At 32.5% G+C, this 23,757-nt stretch overlaps 3 protein-coding genes across 6 annotated transcripts; all 3 read left to right on the top strand.

Moving 5' to 3' along the window:
* Positions 1-1,160: 1,160 nt before the first annotated feature.
* Positions 1,161-7,307, top strand: LOC108340819 (calreticulin-3). 2 transcript variants are annotated; one of them, XM_017578410.2, is made up of 14 exons: positions 1,164-1,359; positions 1,445-1,552; positions 1,824-2,016; positions 2,729-2,987; positions 3,236-3,292; positions 3,962-4,009; positions 4,116-4,202; positions 4,281-4,338; positions 4,802-4,869; positions 5,174-5,269; positions 5,364-5,420; positions 5,530-5,613; positions 5,922-5,951; positions 7,001-7,307. In XM_017578410.2, exons 1-14 carry the CDS (start codon positions 1,260-1,262, stop codon positions 7,010-7,012), a joined length of 1,257 nt encoding a protein of 418 aa, XP_017433899.1. In that variant the 5' UTR covers positions 1,164-1,259; the 3' UTR covers positions 7,013-7,307. The 2 variants fall into 2 exon arrangements, with proteins under 2 accessions (XP_052734005.1, XP_017433899.1); XM_052878045.1 differs by having other exon boundaries at positions 1,161-1,359; positions 5,922-7,307.
* A 6,011-nt stretch (positions 7,308-13,318) lies between these two features.
* LOC108339553 (probable hydroxyacylglutathione hydrolase 2, chloroplastic) lies at positions 13,319-16,562 on the top strand. 3 transcript variants are annotated; one of them, XM_017576693.2, is made up of 9 exons: positions 13,388-13,726; positions 13,906-14,017; positions 14,264-14,446; positions 14,580-14,783; positions 14,893-15,016; positions 15,506-15,606; positions 15,828-15,902; positions 15,991-16,089; positions 16,286-16,562. In XM_017576693.2, the coding sequence occupies exons 3-9, from the start codon at positions 14,336-14,338 to the stop codon at positions 16,430-16,432; spliced, it is 861 nt and encodes a 286-aa protein (XP_017432182.1). In that variant the 5' UTR covers positions 13,388-13,726; positions 13,906-14,017; positions 14,264-14,335; the 3' UTR covers positions 16,433-16,562. The 3 variants fall into 3 exon arrangements, with proteins under 3 accessions (XP_052734004.1, XP_017432182.1, XP_017432181.1); XM_052878044.1 differs by lacking the exon at positions 13,906-14,017 and having other exon boundaries at positions 13,319-13,526; XM_017576692.2 differs by lacking the exon at positions 13,906-14,017.
* Positions 16,563-17,831: 1,269 nt separating this feature from the next.
* LOC108340625 (3beta-hydroxysteroid-dehydrogenase/decarboxylase) lies at positions 17,832-23,431 on the top strand. The gene is made up of 12 exons (XM_017578122.2): positions 17,832-18,223; positions 18,343-18,432; positions 18,509-18,642; positions 18,763-18,933; positions 19,663-19,779; positions 19,855-19,934; positions 20,284-20,479; positions 20,815-20,932; positions 21,759-21,933; positions 22,350-22,506; positions 22,824-22,890; positions 22,972-23,431. Exons 1-12 carry the CDS (start codon positions 17,977-17,979, stop codon positions 23,157-23,159), a joined length of 1,740 nt encoding a protein of 579 aa, XP_017433611.1. The 5' UTR covers positions 17,832-17,976; the 3' UTR covers positions 23,160-23,431.
* The last annotated feature ends 326 nt before the right edge of the window (positions 23,432-23,757 follow it).

Raw genomic sequence — 23,757 nt, 5'->3', positions numbered from 1 at the left:
CATGGATAGTGATAGTTTATTTATTGACCACATTGTCAGATAAGGTTGATCCATTAAGATATATTAATTTATATCAAATTGCAAATTTATCTATATTTTTCTTTCAAGAATAAATATAATTTTAGTTTCAAAATTTTGATATAAAATTTAGATTTTATTATTGTCTCAAACTTTAATGTATTTTTATTTAATTTTTTTAAAAAATAAATATATATAATTTTTATAACTCAACCGTCTTAAATATTTTTAATATGTTTTAAATTGATATTTTAACTGTCTACATATTTAACACTTTCAATTTAAATATTAAATTGAAAAGAATGTATTTATTTATTTTAAAAAATTATGACAAAAATATATTAAAATTTAAAATAGAAATAAATTTTAATTTCGACAAAGTTTAATAACTATAAACATATTTAATTGTTTTTTTTATCAAATCCAATCCGCACTAATCACTTATAATTCAAAATGTTAAAAATAATCATTGAAGTAACGTAATTAATTATGGAGATATATTTGAATTAATAAAAGCAATGTAACTCACCTTCTTTTTACCAATATTTCTCTGCAGCCCTCTTCCCACTGAACCAAACTTAGTAAATGTGGTTACAACTTTTCTTTTCTGAAAGAAAAGCAATACCTTTGTAGAACTTAATGTGAGAGATTCCTCAAGAAAAATAAAATGTCTTTAGTCAAGTTCAATAATTCAACTTTATTGGAAAGTTTCCTATTTTTTAACTAATAACATTTTCAATTGTATCTCAAAATATTTAAACAAAAAAGGAATTAAAACAATAAAAAATATATATTTAAACAAATATCCGCAGGTAGAGATGTTTTAGCAGACATTAATAGCACCATAAAAGATAAGTGTCACAACCAATTAACACAAGTTGTTTTAGTTCAATAAATAATGTTAATTTGAAGTAATATATTCAAGTCAAATAAAATTACTTCTGACTCCTAATTTATAATTTAAGCATTACTATTTTTGAATTTTTCAAAATCTTAATATAATTTGTTTTTTTGTTTGATTCTTAGAGAAAATGACATGTACACAATACTTTGGTGAAAATGATTGATAAATAGATAAATAGTTTTGTTTTGCAATAAATAAATTTGAAGGAAAGTGTTCTAGAAAGTACCACTCCTCCACCGTAGTAATTTTAAATTCGTTTGTGGCAACTCTTTCAACTCAACAACACTCTGAGCTGAAATCTGAAGCAACTTTTGTTGCCATTGCAGTGAGGAATGAGATGGCCAATGGCAGCACTACCCAGTTGTTCAAGCTTCTGCTTTTCCTTCTGATTCTTCACTCTGCACTCGCTGAGATCTTCTTCGAAGAGAGATTCGAAGGTAATCATAATAATCTTCACCCTTCACTTCACCTCAGACTCCACTGTTTTCGGAGATTTTTAATTTTGTTGATTGATTGCTTCAGATGGATGGAAGAGCCGTTGGGTTTTGTCGGACTGGAAAAGGAGCGAGGGAAAAGCAGGTACCTTCAAGCACACAGCAGGGAAATGGTCTGGAGATCCTGATGACAAAGGTATTCATTCTTCAATTCATTAATCTCACATGTCCAACATTGGTTAGAATAATAAACTATTTCACATACTACTGACTTATCAAGACGATCTTGATTTCTAACATGGAAAACATGAAGAAAAAAAATTGAAATTTATTTATCCATAATTAACTTATTCACAAGATAAAAACAAAAAAGTTAATTGAATTGTGTTGTTGATCACATTTATTATTGTTATTGTTATTATTACTATGCTGCTGATGATGGTGATGGTGAAACTTTTCTTTTGCAGGTCTTCAAACACATAACGATGCGAAACATTTTGCCATATCTGCAAAGATACCCGAGTTTAGCAACAAGGACAGAACGCTTGTGGTGCAGTATTCCATTAGGTTGGAGCAGGACATTGAATGCGGTGGCGGTTACATCAAACTTCTCTCTGGTTATGTCAATCAGAAGAAGTTTGGTGGTGATACCCCTTATAGGTCTGTCTGTCAAATTCTCATGTTATGTTTTAAAATATATGTTCTTTGCTAACTTGGTTACAAATAGAAGATGAACTTCTATGTACATGGAGTATCCTATATCAAGAAATGTTAACAGCATGCTTTCAAAGCTTGGCTAATATTTATTTAGACACGTGAAATTATGGGTGAGACTTCATTTGTTAGATAGAGGGTGGGACCCAAATTGTTCAGTAAATTTTAATAAAATTTAGCTAACAAAAAAAAAGTGCTAGAAAGAGTATTTGTGAATGTATTTTTTAAGTTTACTTATATAGATTAGGTTTTGAATAAATTTGTTGTAAGCAATTTTGGTCGAAGAAAAATAATAAGAAATAAAATTACAAGTTTTTGTTATAACCTAAAAATAACTTGTCGAATAACTAAACGAGACAATTTCTGTAATTTATTAAGTGCATAAGTTAATTATAACTTTTCAGAGAAACTTATTTCATTTTACTTTCTTAATTTTTTCTCTAGTGAGAGCTTGTTGAGGAATTAATCCAAACCGCTTACTCCCGCATTTGTTTGCTATTTGTTTTATACATTTAAATGTTTCTCTTTTTATCCCCCTATTTTAATTGAAGTGAGGCGTCTTGTTGTTTGATGTTGTAGAAACATACGCTTCAGTGTTCTATTTAGTCTGTCTCTGTGCTGGTGAGTAGAGTGAACTGATTTGTCTTGCTTGATGCAGTTTGATGTTTGGACCAGATATATGTGGCACACAGACTAAGAAGCTCCATCTTATACTATCATACCAAGGGCAGAATTACCCTATTAGGAAGGAACTGCAATGTGAAACGGATAAATTGACTCATTTCTATACATTTATTCTAAGGCCTGATGCCTCTTATAGTATCCTTGTTGATAACCGGGAAAGAGATTCGGGAAGCATGTATGCAGATTGGGACATCCTTCCTCCGAGGAAAATCAAGGATGTCAAAGCAAAAAAGGTACAACTATGAGACTTGACTTGTTTTAATTAAGAATATTTGTAATTACCTACGAAGTATATGATCTGCATTGTTATTGTCAATACTTTCTGGGGGTTTCAATGGTCATACATTAAAAAACAACTTAAACAATCATTCTATGGGGTTCTTTAATTTACATTAGAAAAAACTTTGGTTCTTTTGGTATATTTTACATCTTTATCTATCAATTTGCTTTCGTCTGAAACTTTTTATTTTAACTATTGCAGCCAGCAGACTGGGATGATAGAGAGTACATTGAAGATCCTAATGATGTCAAACCAGAGGTACTATTTGCTCCCCTCTTCACCATAATCCTCTTCTGGTGATTTGAAACTCTTAATCAAGATTGCCAAACACCTTCACCTTTGCATGTAGCGTTTGCATTTACATGAAAAACCTTCATGATCACCTTTAGGAATTTCTATCTATAGTAGTACGGATTTTCCATTTCACCGAGTTGAATGTCCACATGAACAATATATGGTATCTGCTATCAGTTTTTTGGGTTGCGATTGATCAATTACTTTGCAAGAAGGTTCATGGTCTGTGCTACCGCAACCACTGTGCAAACACTGTCTGCTACAACTGGTTGGGCTATTAGCAAAATTCTGTTTATTTTGTATTGAAGAGGTTTCCATTGTCAGCAACAAAAGAGAACAATTGCTTTATTTATTAATTACTCTTTTAAGTCTCATCAAGCATCATAAATGGTATCAAACTTTTGCAGATACTTCTTATTTTTCCCTCAGTCCCTTGATACAAGTATTAGATTATTTATTTGAAGTGGTAGATTCTAATAATGATGAAACATCAGCTTGATAATTATTTTCCAATGAAAATTTTATAGCCAACCTCTGCTTAAGGTTTTCGGCCACACATACTGGCGGATGGATTTTTAGTTACAATTTTACATGCTTCATTCTGCTTTGTTTTTTTATATATATATGTTGCAGGGATATGATTCAATTCCAGCTGAAATTCCTGATCCAAAAGCCAAGAAGGTTGATTTGTTTACTTCATATTTTTTAATTATTGACAGAAGACTTAGTTTAGCATGGATTTATGAATGTTCTTTTCCTTCTCTTTTGTTATTCTTTGTTTGAGTAGCCTGCTGACTGGGATGATGATGATGATGGACTATGGAAGCCCTCAAAAGTTCCTAATCCAGCATACAAAGGACCATGGAAACGCAAGGTTTTTAATGCCACACATTTAAATTTGAAGTCATTGCTCTTTTAGGTTTTCTAATCATTGAAAATTGTTGAACTGCAGAAAATCAAGAATCCCAACTACAAAGGAAAGTGGAAGATTCCATGGATTGATAACCCAGGTAGGTAGATTTATTTATATTATGGTGATTTCTATTTTTAGAATCAAGAAGGAAGAGTCAATGCATTAATTTTCTGGTAAAGACAAACAAAATAACTAGCTTACACTTTTAGGCTTTGTCATTTATGTTTAATTGTAACTGTTACAAATACGATGTGTACTGACATTATAATTTTATATGGATTTAGACTGTTGGATTTTGCGCATTTGTTGTTGGCTTGGGAAAAATTTGATAAGACAAGAAAATTTTAAAATGGTATTCTAATAGTTTTCACTAGGTGGCAACTGACGTATCAATGGTTTTAGTAATATCTACAGCCTTGCATTCCTTTAAGCTTTTAAGCCTCTGCATGAATGTTTAGCAAATTTATTGTGAAATCTTCTATATAAACTTATGTATAGCAATTGGTGTAGTTACTTGATCTTTACTTCTGGTTTTGCTTTACCTTTGTTGTTTCCTGCAGAATTTGAGGATGATCCCGATCTTTATGTTCTCAGGCCAATTAAGTATGTGGGCATTGAAGTGTGGCAGGTGTGTGTGTGTCTATACATACATACCTTTAGTTCTTCCTCTATAGATTGAAGGAGCATTTAGAAATGCTTATTTTAATTTATGAAAGTGGCTCATTCCCTTTATTTACCTCTTTTAAGCTTATTACAGTAAGCTTCATAAACTTTTGAACAAGCTGCCATCCAATAAGAAATTATTGGACAAGTGCTTGGTTAAATTGTTTACCCAAACACCCTGAGTTGTAATTTCCAGAAGTTTACCTATACTTGAAATTATCTATTATTGAATATTTGAAGTGTGGCAATATTAACTTTTGAAATTTTAGGTGAAGGCAGGTTCAGTTTACGACAACATCTTAATTTGTGATGATCCGCAGTATGCAAAGCAGGTTGTGGATGAATTTATGGCTAACAATAGAGAGGTGAGCTTTTACTTGTAGACTTCGTATCTGTTATTTAGTCTGTAGCAGATAGGAAACTTAGTATCTGCATTCTCATTTTTGTGTGAAATCTCAGTCCGAAAAAGAAGCTTTTGAAGAAGCAGAAAAAGAAAGAAGGGCTAGGGAAGAAGAGGTGACCATTCAAAGCCTAAATGCTTCAGCAGTAATTTTAATGTGTGATTATCATATTTGTCATGTTGCTTTGTACAATATCAATGCCATTTGATGTTATGATTGTGTAGGAGGCACAGAGAGCACGAGAAGAGGGTGAAAAAAGGAGAAAGGAGAGGGATCATAAATATGGAAACAGGAGGCGGCGTCGAAGGGTAATGTTTTTGTTCTCGTTTGCCATCAAAAACTGTTCTAGAGTGTATTTTTTTAACTTTGCAGTAAAGGTTTTGGTTTATCTTCTATTTTGTGCGGTAGGAGTTAATAGTAGGGGGGAGCAAATGACCTGTTTGGACAAATTTCCTCCAAATTTTTTAGGAGAGAAATTAACAGTTTTTCGTGGTTTCTTCTCTTAAATTTTCCGGCCAATACATGTAACATTGTTTGGTCTCTAATTCAAATGGATTTCTGATCACTTATATCGCTTATGAAGTACAAAGTCTGATGTCAAAACTTTGTTTTGCAGCCGGATCCCCACGATACGTATGATTACCATGTAAGCCTAACATTCTCTTGTTATTTTATCCTTATGTGAATATGCCTCGTAATACTTTATTGCTTCCATTGTTCGTGCAATGAAGTGTTGTGTGAACTTTGGCTGCTGATATTGTGATTCTTGGTTTACTCGAGTTGGGTATGATATGACCACTGCCCATAACACGTTACCATTGAGATAGATATCAGCCCTTTTGCATATCCAAATCAAATACAATAAAGATATTTTTCAATTACCTGACACACACACGCAAAAACAAAGACAAAAATTATTCGAACTTGAAATGTATACCTTCTGACTGTGATCACTAGGTGTGATTTGGTGAAGTCTGTATCTGATCAGCACCTCAAAAAGTGGCAAAGTGTGCATTGATTCTGGAAAGAGTTTCACATTAAATAGGACAAACTATTTATCGTCATAATAAGTCTTGAACTTTTCTCACCTAATAAGTGGATTAACATAATGAATGGATTGAATTTTCCTTATATGTTTTCAGTCCTAATTCATTCAAAACAAAGAAGATATTCAAACATCAATTTAAGAAAACATTGTTGTACTTAAATATGCAAATTTAGAAATAAATTCCTGAATTTTTCTGGAAGTAAGCATAAAAGTGTCTCCATTGGCAATATCACACTCACCGTCACTCTTTTTTCTATCTTTCGTTCATATTGATGTTCCACTTCAATTATTGCTTGTTATTTAAAAAAAAAACAAATTTTCTCAGGTAATTTCCAATAAAAAGCACACTGAGTCATGAGTTGTCATGAGTTGACAGGACTCTGTAAATAAATATGAATTCAATGATTCATAAACATCTGATACTTTTTCTTACATTGGTGTGGAAGTAGTGAGGATAAATAATATATTATGAATTTGTAATACAAAATACAACTTCTGAAATGCTTGAGCTGCTGTTGGGTTCGATGCATTGTAAGATCTTTCCATTGTGTGAAATTTCGTTTTCTTTCAATTATTTTGGTAAGGGACAGTCTTCATTTTCAGTACCCTTAGTAAATAAGCATTTCCTTGGACTTTGACTCTTTCAGGATGAACTTTGAAAGGTGTAGTCTGGGTAGGTGGCAGTTGTGTGATTGCAGCAATAAAATGCATCTTTGAAGTTTTTAGAGAGTGCTGTGAATTGTAGGACCAAAGCTGCAACTGCACCGACCATACCGAGCTGTACTGAATTGTAACATCTGAAAAAATGGGTGGCAGTCATTATGTTAACCTCATTTCTTTTGGATTATTATTAGGAAACAGCTGGTCAGCTGGTACTGTTCTGAACATGGAATTTGAACTTTTTCAACCTGTAACCCAGAAAGAAGAAAGAACTAAAAAATTGTTTTTTGGTAATCTTCCTGCAATCTTTATATAATATATTAGGGCAGAAGTTATAAGGGTGACTTAGATGAAAGTAACTTTCTGAAGAGTTTTTGAGTTTAACTTTCTCTGGAAATATACTTTAAGAGTTATAAAGTTAGAATGATGAGTTTGGAAAGAAAAATGAGCCTTTTTACTAATAAAATATTAATAATTAATTTATATATATATATATATATATATATATATATATATATATATATATATATATATATATATATATATATATGTATGTATATGTATGGATGTACTTATTCTTAGTAATAGAATAAGATTTGTTATTAATCTGTAAGAGAGAGAATATAATTGTAGATAATACAAACAATTATACATTGCTAAGAATAAAAGTTATTTATGGATTAATTAAGCATTGGAGACTTCTTTTAGGAAACCATTGAGACTTGACCATTTCAAGATGCATATCTATTTTCTCTTACTCAACTGATCCATTTGGAAATTAGATATATTAATTAATTTGATTTTGTATAAATGTTTATTTATGTAAATTTACATCGACAAGTTATTTTAAATTCAAATGTAATTTTACGAAACCAACTTTACATTTTCTTTTGCATAGATAAAAGATTTAACAACAAATTTTATTACTACTTTTGCTTTTAAATCTAAATATTAAGGTAACTATAAATTAATTTTGATTTAAAAAATAATCTTACAAACACTAGTAAAACACTTTTTCTATTTATTTGCTGATTTTATTCAAGAAAGGGTATATTAAAAAGAAATAGAATAAAAGGAATGATCTACTACATTATTTAGTTGAAATGCTTCAAGTGAAATATTTTGTGGAGAATTTTCAAACAGGCTTTTTTTTGTTGAACAAAATAAGGATATATACAAAAGTAATTTTGTATATGCTAATTTGCTTTTAAATATAAACATTGATATAACTAAAATTTAATTTTAATTTTAAAAAAATTTACAAACACTAGTGAACATATTTCTACTATTTATTTGTTGATTTTATTGAAGAAAAAGTATATTCAGAAAAACATAATAATAGGAACGCTCAGCTACTTTGTTTAGTGGAAGCGGTTCAAGTGAAATATTGTGGAAAATTTTAAATAGCTTTTTTTTTGTTCAAAAAAATAAGGATAAATAAAAAATAAATTTATTAGATTATTTTATTTAAACATGTTTTTTATTGGACTTTCTGATTCTTTTCTTATTGATTATTAATTACATTTTTTTTAAAACCTTCATAGGATGGAAATTCAAATAGTAGAAACTAGAGATATAAAAGTGTAACATTAATATTTACGGATAATAATATTACAGTTCATTTTTAAGAATAAGAAGTACAGTTATAGTCGAACGATCTTACGAAAATATTAAAAATTTTAAGAATTATAAAAGCACAGTCTAGACCGAATGATTATCAAAACTACGCTAATACTGATCGGTTATACAAAATAAGACCAATCCTAATGACCAAACGGTCCTATGTTTCAGCTTTCACTTCCACTTCTTCCAGGGTCTCTTCCAGCAACTCTTCTCCTTCTGCTCACATCCATAGGATAATCATTGCAATAGAAATAATGATCGAACGGACAAAACAGACAAGACAGAAAATAGGGTAAGCTTATGTAATTTAATTAATTCAGTAAAACCTATACTTCACATAAATCTAACATAATTCAATATACATGTAACATCCAATCATGTACTTCCAATCAAAATTTCACGTCAAAGCATGCCATGACCGACCACTTTACTCTGACTGTCCGGACTGTATGAATTATGTGTAGCTACGACGTTTTTGCACCCGGGTGATGTAATAGCTAGGATGCCCTCAACAACTGTCACCCGAGGTTAGTTCGTTCCGTCCAAGTTCACCTTATGGACTAGGACCTTCTCCCATTCTCACACATGACTTACTCCTCTCTACTTGAGAATGAGTAATCACAGAATATCAGGATAACCGCCAGCTAAGCATAACCACATTTATACTCTACCATTCAATAACCACTCATGAGATATTCCTCCCTAGAATACTCTTTCATTTCCATACCATTCTATTTATATTCCATAATACAATCAAACCGAACCAATACAAATAGATCCCATATGAAATCAAAACTGATCAATAACATTCCCCCAGAGACAAGACCGAACGTTTTGAATACTTTCTAGACTAACGCAGCTGAACACTTAGTGCAAGACCAAGCGATCTTCCACTTATACATTGTACAGGACCGAACGGTCCATTCTAGATAAGACTCATCATAAGCCGAACACTAGTGATAGTATTTGGATGTTTACTTTCTACTCAACAGTTACTACATAACAGTATTTTACTAGACCGAACTCCTAAGAATGTACCGAATACTAAATATTACCTATAATTTAGACTTAACCGAAAATCATAATAACCATTGCTGAAACCTAAGAACTTAAACCGAACCCTACAATATTTAACCGAATATTATTGACTTGGACCGAACACTCTTAGTTCAAATAGAGTACACAATGGGGTATAATAAAAATACCGAGCGCTTGGTTAAAGACCAACCAATATAAAGACCGAGCACTTAGTTCAAAACCGAGCACTACTGAGACCGAGCGCTTGGTTGAAGACCAAGCACTACTGAAACCTAGCGCTTGGTTCAAGACCGAGCACTACTGAACTTAAATCAAAATGAATGAATATATATATTCAATTACACAACACTTATTTTCAATGATGGATAAAGGTAACATCTACGACTGTAAGTACTATAGAATACATTAACTAAACTGTTTAGAAAGCATAAAGAGGAAGCTATACTTAGACTGAACGCTTACTTACAATTATACTAAGAGAAAACCGATCGGTCATTTACTGAAATTCTCCACAGAAGAAGAATCCAGTACAGACCGAATACTCAAAGAAAAATCGAACGGTCAATAATGACTTTCAGTGACAACCACAAGATTATACAGAATTCTACATACTTAAGAGCAAACCCTATATCAGCCAGTTCACATCATTTGTAACTCATATACTCATATATACAAAACATGCACTAAAAACAACACCTCATATTCATCCATGGATCAAACAAACATACAACCATTCAGAACAAGAAATCATAATCAAATTATATAAGCCTCCCTTACCTCTAAACGTAGCCAAACGCTCACAGATGCAGGATATGGTTCACCACTACCAGTCTTATACACTTAGAGCTCACTGATTTAAAAACTAAACCAAATACAAGACCAGAGTTACTATCAGAATGAGATAATACACTCATGCAACCACAATTTGGGTTTGCATGTGACAGAAAAATGAACGGTCTAAGAAGAGAAGTACTCACCAACTTAAACCACAACTTGATCGGCGCAATAGAAAGCTCTTGACACCATAAATACTTAGGCGTTGCCTGAATGATGATCGGAAGAAGAAAAGGATGAGAAATCGTAGAGAGAAGATGGAGATTGTAGAGAGAAGGAGGAAAAAATGGAAGGTTCAGAAGATTGAAGATGAAGGGTGCATGCAGAAAAGTGATACGAAGTTTGAAATTTAGCCTTAAATACTATCGTCACTAAAATCGATCGACCACTTAGCACTGCACACCTGTCTTCCACTATCTGAAGCTCTGATACCCTTTCACTGATACCTGACTTCCACTCATACAAAAATTAAGGGTTCTGAAAAAAAAAAAAAAGGAGAAAAACAAAAGAAACATGAACTGTTTATTCCCATTTGATGAAACTTTTATTCCATCTCTCAAATTATGATTGTTAGTTGTTTAACTGCAAAATTATGATAAAAACATTCAAAATTCTTAAATGAAAGAAATATATTTTAATTTACTAACTATCAATCATTTCAACATTTAATGTTATGACCAATGAGTTTGATTTTTGATTTCGATGCCTAACATTGTTTTTATTCGTAAGAAAATGTGCATTAGTCAATCAAGTCTTACTACTAGGAATTATTGACAGTAAATATCTACTTTTTTGGTTTTCTTAAAATATGGAATTTAGAAATATTTTCTGTTTTTTTTTAACTGTAGTTTTTTAAATGTTAGAAAATGTTAATTATTTTTTGTCATTCATAATTTTACCCTTCACTTAATCTTTAGTCCATTCGCACTTCTTTAGAAAATTCAGTTTCTGGGTGGAAGTTTATTTGATAACATCTGTACAGATAATGCTTTAATTGAACTCAATAATTTTACAACTGAAAAAAAAAAAACTTTAAATGTGTCATTATATCGTGTTTTGAGTTAATTAATTAAATTATTAAAAATTCAGATTTTAATAATAAATTAATATAATAATTAAATTCAATTTTTTAATAATTCAGTTTTTTAAATAAATTTATTTTAATATCTATTTAATTTAGTTTGAAATATTTTTAAATAATTCCAATATGTGAATTAAATTATTTGAGTTGGTAAGATTAAGAAACAAGATGTAAAACATAAGGGCAAAACTTGTATTTATTTTGAAGTTAATAGAGATAATTCTTAAACTTTTAAACTAATATATTCAACGTTTGAAAATCAACTTTTGTGGAATCCAAGTAATAAATAGACTAATATATTGATCAACTTTATTTATTAAATTGATTTTGTTTTTCTTTTACTAAATTTTAATTAGCAAGCCCATTAACACTCTAAGCACTCATACATTACTCATTCAATATTAGTAAGTTATTCATTATTCTACCAAAAGTGGTTAATCATGACATGAAATGGTATAAAAAAAAGTTAACTATATATATATATATATATAATGTAATTAAATTTTTAAATATATTAAAAAATAATTTTAAGTCTAATTTAATCTTATAAAATCAAAATTTATATTCACTTATGTATTATAAAATTGTTTTATCTTTAATTAATGTAAAACTTTTAACAAACATAAATTTACAAAATTATTCTCAGTAATATAAATTTACAAAATTATTCTCAATAATATAAATAAGCTCGCAGGAAAGATAAATTAAATATTCATAAAGATACCTCAACCCTAAAACACTAAAGTCTTCAAGAACTTTAATAAAATAATGACCAATACTTAATAGGGTTGATGGTTATTTGTTTTCTTAAAGGAGTTAAGATGAATTAATACCATAAATGTTCATAAAATAAATACTGCAGTAATATACTATATTTTTGGATCGATGGAATGTATAAATAAATAAATATTGTTATTTGAAAATTTTGTGAAATATATTTAATAATATCTTATATTGACATGACTGAATTGTTTGGATAATAACAATATCTAACTTAATTTTTTTTTGTGAGAGATTGGAGTACGTTATATCGAGTAGTATTAATTGTTGAATTATACATTTTTTTTTACTTATTTTCTTTATAGGGAGAACAGATTTTGGTGTGAAAGGAATAATGTTTCACACCATTTTCTGTCTCCATTTCTTAATTATATAAAAGAGGAAGAACATATTTATAAACAATTGAAGATTATGGAGGAAAGGTTACCACGTTTGAACAAGTCAAAACAAGAATCTTGGTGTAGTTGTTTGGTCCCAATAGTAACAATATCCTTGATTGTAGTGGTGATTAGTAAAAATAATTATTATTATGATGGTTAATCCAATGTTTAGTGGTTTCACATGATCTACCATTTTCGAAAACTTTGAATCTTTAACCTGTCCGTTGGAAATTAAACAACCATGGGAGAAAGAAACATGGGTCCCTTTGATCCAAGATATCAACGGAAAACAAAGTCATGTTGTTTCTTCCCATTTAAATTACTCCCAAGAACAAAAATTACTTTTATTAATTCAATTTATAATTTTTATTTTAGTTTTATTTTTTTATTTAAAAGAAAAAAGTTTTACAAAAACATATTTCAAATTTTATAATTTTTCAGGTCTAGAATTAGCCATATGGTATTTTGAAATTTAATAATTTGAGAAGTTTATGGAGAATATAAAATTATAATTAAAGGTTGAAAAATAATAGGAAGGTTGGTAGGAGTAAAAGGTGGTAGGAGGGGGAAAAGGCAAAATCGTTTTCAAGAAAACAGTAGAGAAAGAAGAGTGTTTGTGTCAACGTAAAATAAATGCAACTGCCTTCTCTTTTCATTCCTTTTTTCTCTTTTCGTTCCACTCCGTTTCATTCATTCAGATACATTTCATCTCATCATCGATCAGATCAATGCTCTTTCATCGATTCCACGTTCTCACTCTCTTCCGCTTCTTCTAGGGTTTCTCTCTCTCTCTCTCTCTCTCTCTCTCTCTCTCTCTCTCTCTTAAACAACACAATTCAATCGGCAAATTCTCCTTCGTTCACAGTAATGGATTCCTGATGCAAACTATTTCTCTCTATCTTTTGTAACAATTCACTTTCTTCTCTCTCCTCGTTTAACTCCACTCTTTCGCATCACATTCGATGAGTGAAACTAAGGTATTATTATTATTATTATTATTATTTATTATTATTGTTGTTTTAACTGATTTTTCCCTTCCAATCCGAGATCTTACTACCGTACATCGAATAAACGTTATTCTTATTGTTTTTTGTTTGACTGTGTTTGCGAGTCTCCATCTTCGTTATTTGATTTCATGAATTTTCTTGTATACCAGATGTTTTGAGTGTAGATCTCTCACAAGGATTTCGGTTTTGGTTGGAAGCAATTGATTGCAACTGATTTTGCTTTCTGATTTCGAAAATGTTTGACAGTAGTTTTATTTCGAGGTAATTCGGTTTTCTGTTTGTGTTTGGGAGTTTTCTCGGTGAAATTCTTATAATCTAGTATGGCAACAGTGTTGCTCACACAGGCATTGTGAGTTTTTGTATACGTGTTTGGGTGGTGGTTTTACTTTTGCATTTGTGTGTAGCTCTATGTGTGTTGATGTGCTCGTATGATTATTTTTATTATTATTATGATGATGATCATCAACATTATTTGGTAATATGTGTTTATTACTCTCTGTCTTGTAGGAAAGGAGTGGGTTTTGCGTGTGGCCGGATGCGAGACAACTTTGCTTGCGGAAAGGTCTTTTATATGGATTTATGCGATTATTTTCTATACCGTTAAAAACATTGCGTGGAGCTAGTCGGTCGTTGAGAGTAGATCAATTTTGCAGTGTAGTGAATCTATCTTCCACACTGCAGATTGAATTGGTGAGCAAATTTCTCACTCATTTTTAATTATGCAATTAGATTAATATTCATTCACTCGTGCTGATAAGTTCTGGTGCGATGTGCTGGAATCTTAGTATGTTTTGTTAATCATCTTATTTTTCTTTATTTTTAGGTTCCGTGCCTTAGGGACAGTTATGCATATCTTTTACATGATGTGGATACGGGGACAGTTGGTGTTGTTGATCCTTCCGAAGCTGCGCCTATTATAGAAGCTTTGAGTAAGAAAAATCTAAATTTGACTTACATACTGAACACCCACCACCATCATGATATCACTAGTGGAAATACAGAGTTGAAAGAAAGGTACGGGGCTAAGGTACGTCTTTTATCTTGAGTCAAAGTTTATTATACTTTTTATTAGTATTATAAATGTGTTATCAGCAAATGGTGAGGAGATTTATTTGTAAAAATTCCTCATCTTACAGGTAATTGGATCAGAAATAGACAAGGAAAGAATTCCTGGTATTGATATTTATTTGAGTGATGGAGATAACTGGATGTTTGCAGGTCATGAGGTGCATATATTAGCTACACCTGGTCACACTGAAGGTCATATTCATTGTCCATTTGCAAAATAAATCGTCTTAGTTTGTTTGCTACTAGATATGTTTTAAGCTAATTTTTGAAAAAATGGCTCAGATCTACTTGTTACTTTCGCTCTTTTATTCTGCTCAACAAGTTTCAATTCCTAGGGAATCTAAACTCTATATTAGATTGTTTGCTGTTATATTGACTAAGCTCATGGTTTTTACTTGAAGGCATGCATGTTCTTCTTGGTTTAGCATGATATTATCTGGCCCTCAAAGAATTCTAGTCTTTGACTTTCTTTCCCATAGTTAGACTCCAGGATTTATTTTGTCAATAGTGTAGGGATTTTCTGTAAACCTTTTTATGGGTAATTGCTTTGGGTAGTGCTCTAGTGTTTAGCTATGCAACTAATATGCTCTAGTTGCTGCTAATTTCCTTGATGTGATTTTCTTTACTTCAACCTACTACTCCTCACCTTTTCAATCTATTATCTGTTTGTGCTGTAAGCAGGTCATGTATGCTTCTACTTTCCAGGATCGGCAGCAATTTTTACTGGAGACACCTTGTTCAGCTTATCATGTGGAGAGATCTTTGAAGGAACCCCTGAACAGGTTGATTTGAATTGCATCTGTATAGTGTCAGTTACACAAGGATAAATCTTTTATTTTATCATTTTTTATGCATATATTGAGTCATGATATTTTTTGTGTAAGTTGAATGTTGGATGTTGATTTGTAGATGTTATTACAAATGTATAATTTGTATAAGTCCGATGCTTTGTTAGCTTGTAATGTTTTATCTTTAATTATCGAGAATTTTTTCAATGATACAGATGCTATCTTCTCTTAAAAGAATAATGTCGTTGCCGGATGAAACAAGTATTTACTGCGGTCATGAATATACATTGGTTAGTTGTTTCTACTTTCATTATGTTCCCTGCTTCATTTCCAAGTCTAATTGCTGTGACATTGACTTTGGCTTCTTAAATTTGACAGAGTAATTCAAAGTTTGCCTTGTCCATAGAACCAGAAAACAAGGAACTTCAATCCTATGCTGCCCATGTAGCTCACATTAGAAATAAGGGCTTGCCCACGGTAATTACCAGAACTGAGCTTTTTCTATGGATGGTTTCAACTTTCAAGTGCCCTCTCTGGCAGATCTTCCTCACTAACATGTCATAACTTTGATTATCGTTGTTAGTTGTTAAAGCTAACATAGCGTTGTTAGTTCTTGGTCTATTTGATTTGAATCTTGAGTTTTTCTTTTACCTAATTATTATTGTTTTCTTAGATTCCAACTACGCTTAAGATGGAAAAGGCTTGCAATCCATTCCTTCGCACATGGAGCATGGAAATCCGGCACAAGCTAAATATTGCAGCCACCGCAGATGATGCAGAAGCCCTGGGTGTTATTCGGCAAGCAAAGGATAAATTTTAGAATTTGTTAATTAAATTTTAAAATTCTAAAAGATACTTATTCTGTATAGATTAGGTTCATGAATCCATCAATGGAATAATATTTACTTGGTGATATCGTAATATAATTTTTTAAATTTTCTTCGGCTTCATTTGAAATGTAAATTAGATTTCAGTTTTGTTGGCATGATGGGAGTCGAAAGCATGATGATGCATGGCAGAAGATCATCACTAAGACACGCCCTTGTGTTAGCATATGCATATGTTGAGAATGTTTGAGGAAGTGGTATTTCACTATTTTGAACCATTCATTGCATGTTTGACATGACGATTTTCAATATTTAAAAATCTAATCTGTACAAATAAGAGCAGGCTTTAACAGTAATTAGGCAGACCACAAATGGCATTGTCTTGTATTTATCTTATTAGGCAGACCACAAAGGCACGAAATGTTAGCGTAAGCAGTTCATTGGTCTACTGTTTTATAAACAGACTTCTCGGCTATTAATGCGCAATATTTGCAATTGATATCGTTTGACTTCAAACCTAAGGATAGAGGATGCAAGCATCACAATAATATTTTCAAGCATGGATATGATTTCAAGTATTCTGTTTATACGCGTGACCTGTCGTTGAAGATTGTGTATATTGCTCTTGTAGTGGTCATTGGCAGTAGTACTCACTTTAGAAAGTCGTGCTTAACATTTTGACAGAGACTTGTGGAGTATGGTGGGTTGTTACTCTCACACTTACAGGTTTATGGATGGATTCACCCAAAACCCGAATCTGCAATAGCTTGTGCATTAATCGCCACTCTTCAAAGAAACAGACAACATAATCATCATCCTTCTCGAATATGACAGAATTACTTTATGCACTATTCCTCTGTGCCCAGAAAAACAATACACCTACCCATGTCATCTCATATCTGTGGGTATCACCACAGAGGATCATTATTTGGTTAACCACTTCCCATTTGATACAGTTGGATGGATGTCGTAACGTTCACGTCTTTTGTTTCACGTCTCAGAAAAGTACATAAATTATGCAAGCACTAGCCCCGGGATGCTAACAATTTTAACAACAATAATAAGGATAATAATAATAATAATAATAATAATAATAATATAATAATAATAATAATATAATAATAATAATAATAATAGAAACAAATGTAATGGTGGTTAGTACGGTTGTTCTGTGGCATTAGCATCACATCAGAGTTAATAAGCGTCATGATCAGATTATTACCCCTCGCCCTTCCCTTGTCCAAAAGATTCTAAGAGGGTCCCCACCCACTCTCAGTGCGATTTGCTTTGCAATACACAGAAACAGTTTCCGCGCCAAAGGAAACGCAGAACACGACTAACAACAGGTTAATTTAGCAACTAACTCTCTTTCTCGCTCTCTCCCTCTCTCTCTCTCTCTCTCTCTCTCTCTCTCTCTCTCTCTCTCTCTCTCTCTCCTTTTGCACTCACATCACATTAACAACCTTGCACATGAATAATTCAATTCAATAAATACGTATAATACAGCATTAGCGTTCATCGGGTCGCTCTGGCAGCAATGACGGTGGACGATCGGTTCGCACATTTGAACCCTAAGACGTGCGTAGTTGTAGGTGGCAGAGGATTCCTCGGAAGATCATTGGTCCTCAGGTTGTTGAAACTCGGTAACTGGATCGTCCGAATCGCCGATTCCGCTCACTCTCTCCAGTTCCATCACTCCGAGTCCATCCTCGCGCAAGCTCTCTCTTCCGCACGCGCTTCTTACTTCCACATCGACCTTACCGATAAATGCAACATTGTCAAAGGTCCACAATCCTTTCTGTTACGTCACGTGTTTGTGCATCACACTCGTATCCACCTCATTTTCTTTCAATTCTTTTCAATTGTGGAAACTGATACCAGCCTTCAAATGCGCTTTGTGCAGTTCTAGGAGGTTCTTCTGTTGTGTTTTTTATGGATGTTGCTGGCGTTGATGTTAATGACTTCTATACTTGTTACAGGCTAATAGTTCAAGGTACTCTGCCATTTGCTCTGTTAATTGCAGTAGATTAGATGCTTTTTCTTATGCGATTTGATGTTCGATTATTCAGGAGCCAAGAATGTAATTAGTGCTTGCCGAGAATGTAGAGTGAAACGCCTAATATATAACAGTTCCGCGGATGTTGTATTTGATGGTTTGCATGATATTCGTGATGGAGATGAGTCGTTGGCCTATCCGTGGAAAGTATGGTTCTACTTTTGTCAAGTTTGGAAGAGTATTTTAGTTTTTACCCTTTAAAAGCTTGATTAGATGTTTTTCGTTTGCGAATGATTAAGCATTTTAATGGGAGGGTGGGAATTGCAGACTGACAATATGTTGAGTGACCTTAAGGCTCAAGCGGAATCTTTGATCCTGAGTGTCAATGACATTGATGGCCTATTGACGTGCTCTCTTCGTCCTAGTAATGTTTTTGGACCTGGTGACACAGAATTTGTACCATATTTTCTCAAGTCAGCAAGATATGGTTTTACAAAGGTAGTTTTCTTTTTACCCTCTTTTTTTTTTTTTACTTCGTAGTGTTCTTTTTGTCAAAAAAAGGGGGGGCTGGGTTGTTTATAAATGCTAATGCAAGCTTTACAAAAAGTTAACGTTTACCATTCTCATAATCTGGTTGTAATTAATTTAGAGTTGTGTTATTTGTACAGTAATCAATACACCAATACTTTTTTTCTCTCTTTATCTTTCTCTATCATATGGATATGAGGATGATGACGAAGCTAATTTCACACTGACTATCATGCTTAAATCCACAATTTTGGGTCCTTCATTAGTTTTGATTATTGGATATGCTATAAATTCTCTCGAGCTCCATGTGAAGCCAAGTTCAAAATTTCCTATTCGTAGAATTTGAACTTATGGTCAAAGTCAATTCTACAAAAAAACGCTTGTAAGATGATGACTACCCAAACTTCAAAGCTTGTTTAAGTTATATCTCTAATTGGTGTGAGACTAGAATACCACCCTTGAGATTGCAATTAACGAAGCCCCCCAAAAAGAATGCTAATGTGACGGGCCAGAGGTAACCGCAATTAACCAACTCCTAATAGTTTGATCTTTAACCTAGTTGAATTGTGATTTATGTAGGTGATCTCACCTTGTGGGATAAAACTTTTGTTGACGGTTTCATATATCATGTGATTTATATTTTTTGATCTCATCTAGTGGGGTAAAGTCTTATTTTAGAGTAACAATCTCTCATTTCAGTTTATTATAGGGACTGGTGATAATCTTTCAGATTTCACCTTTTCTGAAAATGTTACCCATGCCCACATCTGTGCCGAAGAAGCCCTAAATTTCCAAACAGTTTCTGTTGCAGGAAAGGTTTGTATATATGGAACTCACTAGTTGTGCTGTTTTGATATTCATGCATAACAAAGTATTTTTCTTTTCATGCAGGCATTTTTCATCACGAATAATGAGCCAATAGAATTCTGGGAATTTCTTTCGCTTTTGTTAGAAGGTCTTGGATATCGAAGGTGAAATTGTGCAGCCTGTTTTGATATATGAATGGCGTAGTATTGTCTCTGATGTCACTGGTGTTTAGTTGTGTATGTTTTACTTGATGGTATGATATAGTATCCGGGAGTTTTAGAAGGGGAAAAAAGCTTATAATATTATTTTCTCAAAAGCTATATTAAAATAACCTTTTCCTGCCAATTTAGGAGATATCATAACAAATTAGCTCCTTCTTTGGTATATTCTGCTCCTTTGGTTTTCTATTTCATTTATTGCTGGAGGCAGCTAAAGGCTATTTGTGTTTTTTCTTTATTGCTGATTTATGACCTCTTATGGACTAAGTCAGAAAAATCCTTGCTTGAATTGCAGGCCATATGTCAAACTTCCGGCTAAGTTGGCTCAATATATTCTATCAGTTTTAAAGTGGTCACATGAAAAGTTGGGATCCAGATACTTCAGCTATCCTTTATTAGTTCACTTTTTTCAGTTAGCTTCATACACCCGAACTTTCAACTGCACGAAAGCTCACAAACATATTGGATACTCACCAATAGTCTCCCTCGAGGTTTAATTGTTCTTGATTCTTTTTTAAATTTTTACTAGTGAAATCTCATATATTCTTGTTACTTAGTGATAACTGAATTATATGAGGTGTAACTTTTCAACAACCTCCAAAAAAGCAAAATTAAGATTCTGAAATAAAATAAGGCTGTTCCCTTTTCAATAATGTTCAGACCTCCAATGCCTCACACATACAAATACACAAGTTAGACTCTTACTTATATTCCTTTCTATGTTACCTTATTTTCTAAGCTGAGTGAAATATTCTACTTGGCAATGTTCTTGGAATTTCTTACTATTGAGATTTGCATTTATATTTATTGATATTGGACAATACAGGAAGGAGTCACATTAACAATAGAATCATTCTCTTATTTATCCAAAGACTCATGTTTATCAAGAAGCTTCAGTTCCACTGAACAGTCAAAAGCGGATAAGTTGCTTGGTGGAGGAAAAGGTTAAAACTTAATATTTTATCTTGCATTACAGTGTACATGCATCAATGAAGGTTTGTTATCTTTAGTTTTTGTCAAAGCAACTTTTCATGGAAATGAAATGACTTGGAGCATATTTATATGTATACCTTATTTGCATGCACATACGAGGCTCTTCTTGTTATAATAGTTAAATTTTAACCTGCAAATTATCTGATCAAGTTAATCCTGACATAAGTTTAAGGGCAACACCACCAAGCATATATACATTGGTCATAAGCTTGCCCAGATGTTTTGATATTTTGTTTACTTTAGGGTGTGCTTGGCTCCAATGAAATTTTCTTTGCACTTGTATGGTACAAGTTAAAAGTGGCAGTGTTCTCAGAGAAGTGCAGAATTGGGTTTGCATTCAGTACCAAATTTTAACCTCTCCCTATTAAACACAAAAGTGGTTTGAAATTGATTTTTCGCCCATGTTTTTCTCTTGACTGTACGCTGAGGACAGGGAAAAAAATCTTTTCCATCCCAATCTATTTTTACCGCTCTCCGTATTTTGCCTTCCCTGCCAAGTGTACCCTCAGATCACTTCAGTAGTTTATTTTTCTTATTTTAATATTCTATCCATACTAACCAGCACTGGGTTTGTAGAGTCTTTGGGTCATAATCATGAACCCTCTAAAATTGATGTGCAAATGGATCTAAATTTAAATCATTTTAAAATCATTTTGGTAGAATACATTTGAGTGATAGATCATTAAAGAAAATATTTGGGAGTAAATTTGTTAACTCTTGAATCATAGATATTTTGTAACATTGCCAAGCCAGATAATTTTTTCTTTATTTTTACAGTGGCTGACATTTTATTGTGGAGAGACGAGAAGAAATCATTTACATATTTTGTTGTGCTGGTTTTGTTGTTTTACTGGTTTTTCCTTTCTGGAAGAACTTTTATATCATCTGCTGCAAAACTTTTGCTGCTTGCTACGTTACTTTTTTACGGACATGGTTTTCTGCCGTCAAAGTTGTAAGTCCATGCTCACAAAGACTTTAAATTTCTCTCTTTTAACAAATTTTAACAAATTTACATAGCTTTCTGCCATCAAATCATGTATAGCACAAATTGCTTTATTTGAAATTATGCTTCTATAGTTGGTCACCTCTCCTCCCCTCTGTTTTCATCCTTCTGGTTTGGCATGCTTAGATATGTTCCAGCCTCAGCTTCTTTATTTAAATGAACTATTTTCAGAGTAATGTGGTGTATCAGCCGTAAGAGCTACTCATCTCACCACAAGTTGATGCCAAATACAGGAATTACTTAGTGTACATTTAATGAACACTTAAAAGTTGTTTTGGGGATTTTGCCTCTTAACAACTTGTACTTTATATCTCAATGGAAAAATAAATCATTCTCATAGTACGAACTGTGTGACACTTTAACAGGTTTGGTTTTAATATACAAAGGATACCCTTGTCTTGTTTTGAGATCTCTGATGCGGTAGTGAAAGATTCAGTTATAACCACAGTGTATCTCTGGAATAAGGGTTTTCAAATAATAAGAAGATTGGCCCATGGGGAAGACTGGTCTGCATTCTTCAAGGTAAACAAAATTAGAAAGAAAAAGGCGAAAATGCCTTTTTTTTTGTTCTAATTAATTTATGCAGGTTTTTCCTTAAAATTTATAATCTAAGTTATCTGTTTATTGAGAATGTGTGGATCTGCTGTTTGGTTTTAGAAAAATAGGTTCTAAGTTTCTATTACTAATTGGTCTCCGGGGTCACCCTTTTGCTTGTGCCTTACATACTTGTTTGCCAGGTTGGCTTCAAGGAAAGAATAATTCACCCATGAATAAAGTTTTACCATGTAGAGATTCCGGGCATCATTGCTATCCATGTTTAATTTGTTTAACTGATGCAGATTGCAGTTTTTCTTTACCTTATGAAGATCTTCTTGTCAAAGTTGTTGACAAAATTGATAGGCATAGGTATGGAATTGTTGATATGAGTTCTAGAACTTTGTTGGTTTGTGTACCTTCATTTTTACTCGATCTGCGGTTGTTGTGTAGGTTTGGTGTTCGCATTTATGGGATTTTTTGTGTACGAGCAATATGAATCCGAAATTGATGGAATGGTTGATGTTCTTTTCACCAGTTTGAAAGAGTTCATGATATATTTGATGAGAATTTCTCCTGTTTTTAAATCGAGGCTTCTGCGTTATCATGACAACTTTCAGCGGTATGAAAAGAATGGTTAAAAACGTGAGATAGCCAAAAGAAGAAAGTTTCAGCTTTGTTATATGCTATTGAGCTCGATTACGCCATATATTTACATAGCTAACAATTGAAAAAGAGTCCCCTCCCTATGAAAAAGGATACGGAAAATATAATCACGTTTCAGAATACCCACTCTTGCAGTATTCTGTAATCGCAATCTAATTGTATTATGTTTAGATTAGCTTCAGTTTGACCAAAATCAATTATAATCTCCATGTGGAAAGCAGGAACAAGCAAGAAATAGTTGTTTCTACATCTTCGTTCCTTGTCATATAATGATTTTGTAGGAGAAATTGATTCTCATTGTTTTCTAAACACACTGCCAATGAATCAGGATGAAGATTGCAATATGAAAAAGAAAATGTAAATGCTGATATTCTTTGTAAGTGGTGAACTATTAAAAAACCATGTGGCATGGGCTGTGTGCTACATTCTTCAAACATAGTGCATTCTGTGCAGTGAATTTTGATTCAACAAAATGCATAAATTGTGGATAGTAGAAAAAAAACAATGTGTCATTAAAATTCAAAATGTGTTGGGAACTGGTGATCATTGGTGATAAATGTTTATATTTTTGAG

The sequence above is a fragment of the Vigna angularis genome, chromosome 5, assembly GCF_016808095.1.
Source record: "Vigna angularis cultivar LongXiaoDou No.4 chromosome 5, ASM1680809v1, whole genome shotgun sequence".
Classification (NCBI taxonomy): Eukaryota; Viridiplantae; Streptophyta; class Magnoliopsida; order Fabales; family Fabaceae; genus Vigna; species Vigna angularis.
The sequence above is the reverse complement of the archived record's forward strand: the minus strand, read 5'-3'. Positions and strand labels throughout refer to the sequence as shown.

Excerpts from the sequence above, each read along its gene's own strand:
- LOC108340819 (XM_052878045.1), top strand. The coding sequence starts at position 1,260 with ATGGCCAATGGCAGCACTACCCAGTTGTTCAAGCTTCTGCTTTTCCTT. Across the intron at positions 3,293-3,961 it reads CTAATGATGTCAAACCAGAG|GGATATGATTCAATTCCAGC; the intron begins GTACTATTTGCT and ends TATATGTTGCAG. Across the intron at positions 4,870-5,173 it reads TGGGCATTGAAGTGTGGCAG|GTGAAGGCAGGTTCAGTTTA; the intron begins GTGTGTGTGTGT and ends TTGAAATTTTAG.
- LOC108339553 (XM_052878044.1), top strand. The coding sequence starts at position 13,383 with ATGCAACTGCCTTCTCTTTTCATTCCTTTTTTCTCTTTTCGTTCCACT. Across the intron at positions 14,784-14,892 it reads AAGAAAGGTACGGGGCTAAG|GTAATTGGATCAGAAATAGA; the intron begins GTACGTCTTTTA and ends CTCATCTTACAG. Across the intron at positions 15,903-15,990 it reads GCGGTCATGAATATACATTG|AGTAATTCAAAGTTTGCCTT; the intron begins GTTAGTTGTTTC and ends TAAATTTGACAG.
- LOC108340625 (XM_017578122.2), top strand. The coding sequence starts at position 17,977 with ATGACGGTGGACGATCGGTTCGCACATTTGAACCCTAAGACGTGCGTA. Across the intron at positions 18,643-18,762 it reads CGTTGGCCTATCCGTGGAAA|ACTGACAATATGTTGAGTGA; the intron begins GTATGGTTCTAC and ends TGGGAATTGCAG. Across the intron at positions 21,934-22,349 it reads GGTTTTCTGCCGTCAAAGTT|GTTTGGTTTTAATATACAAA; the intron begins GTAAGTCCATGC and ends ACACTTTAACAG.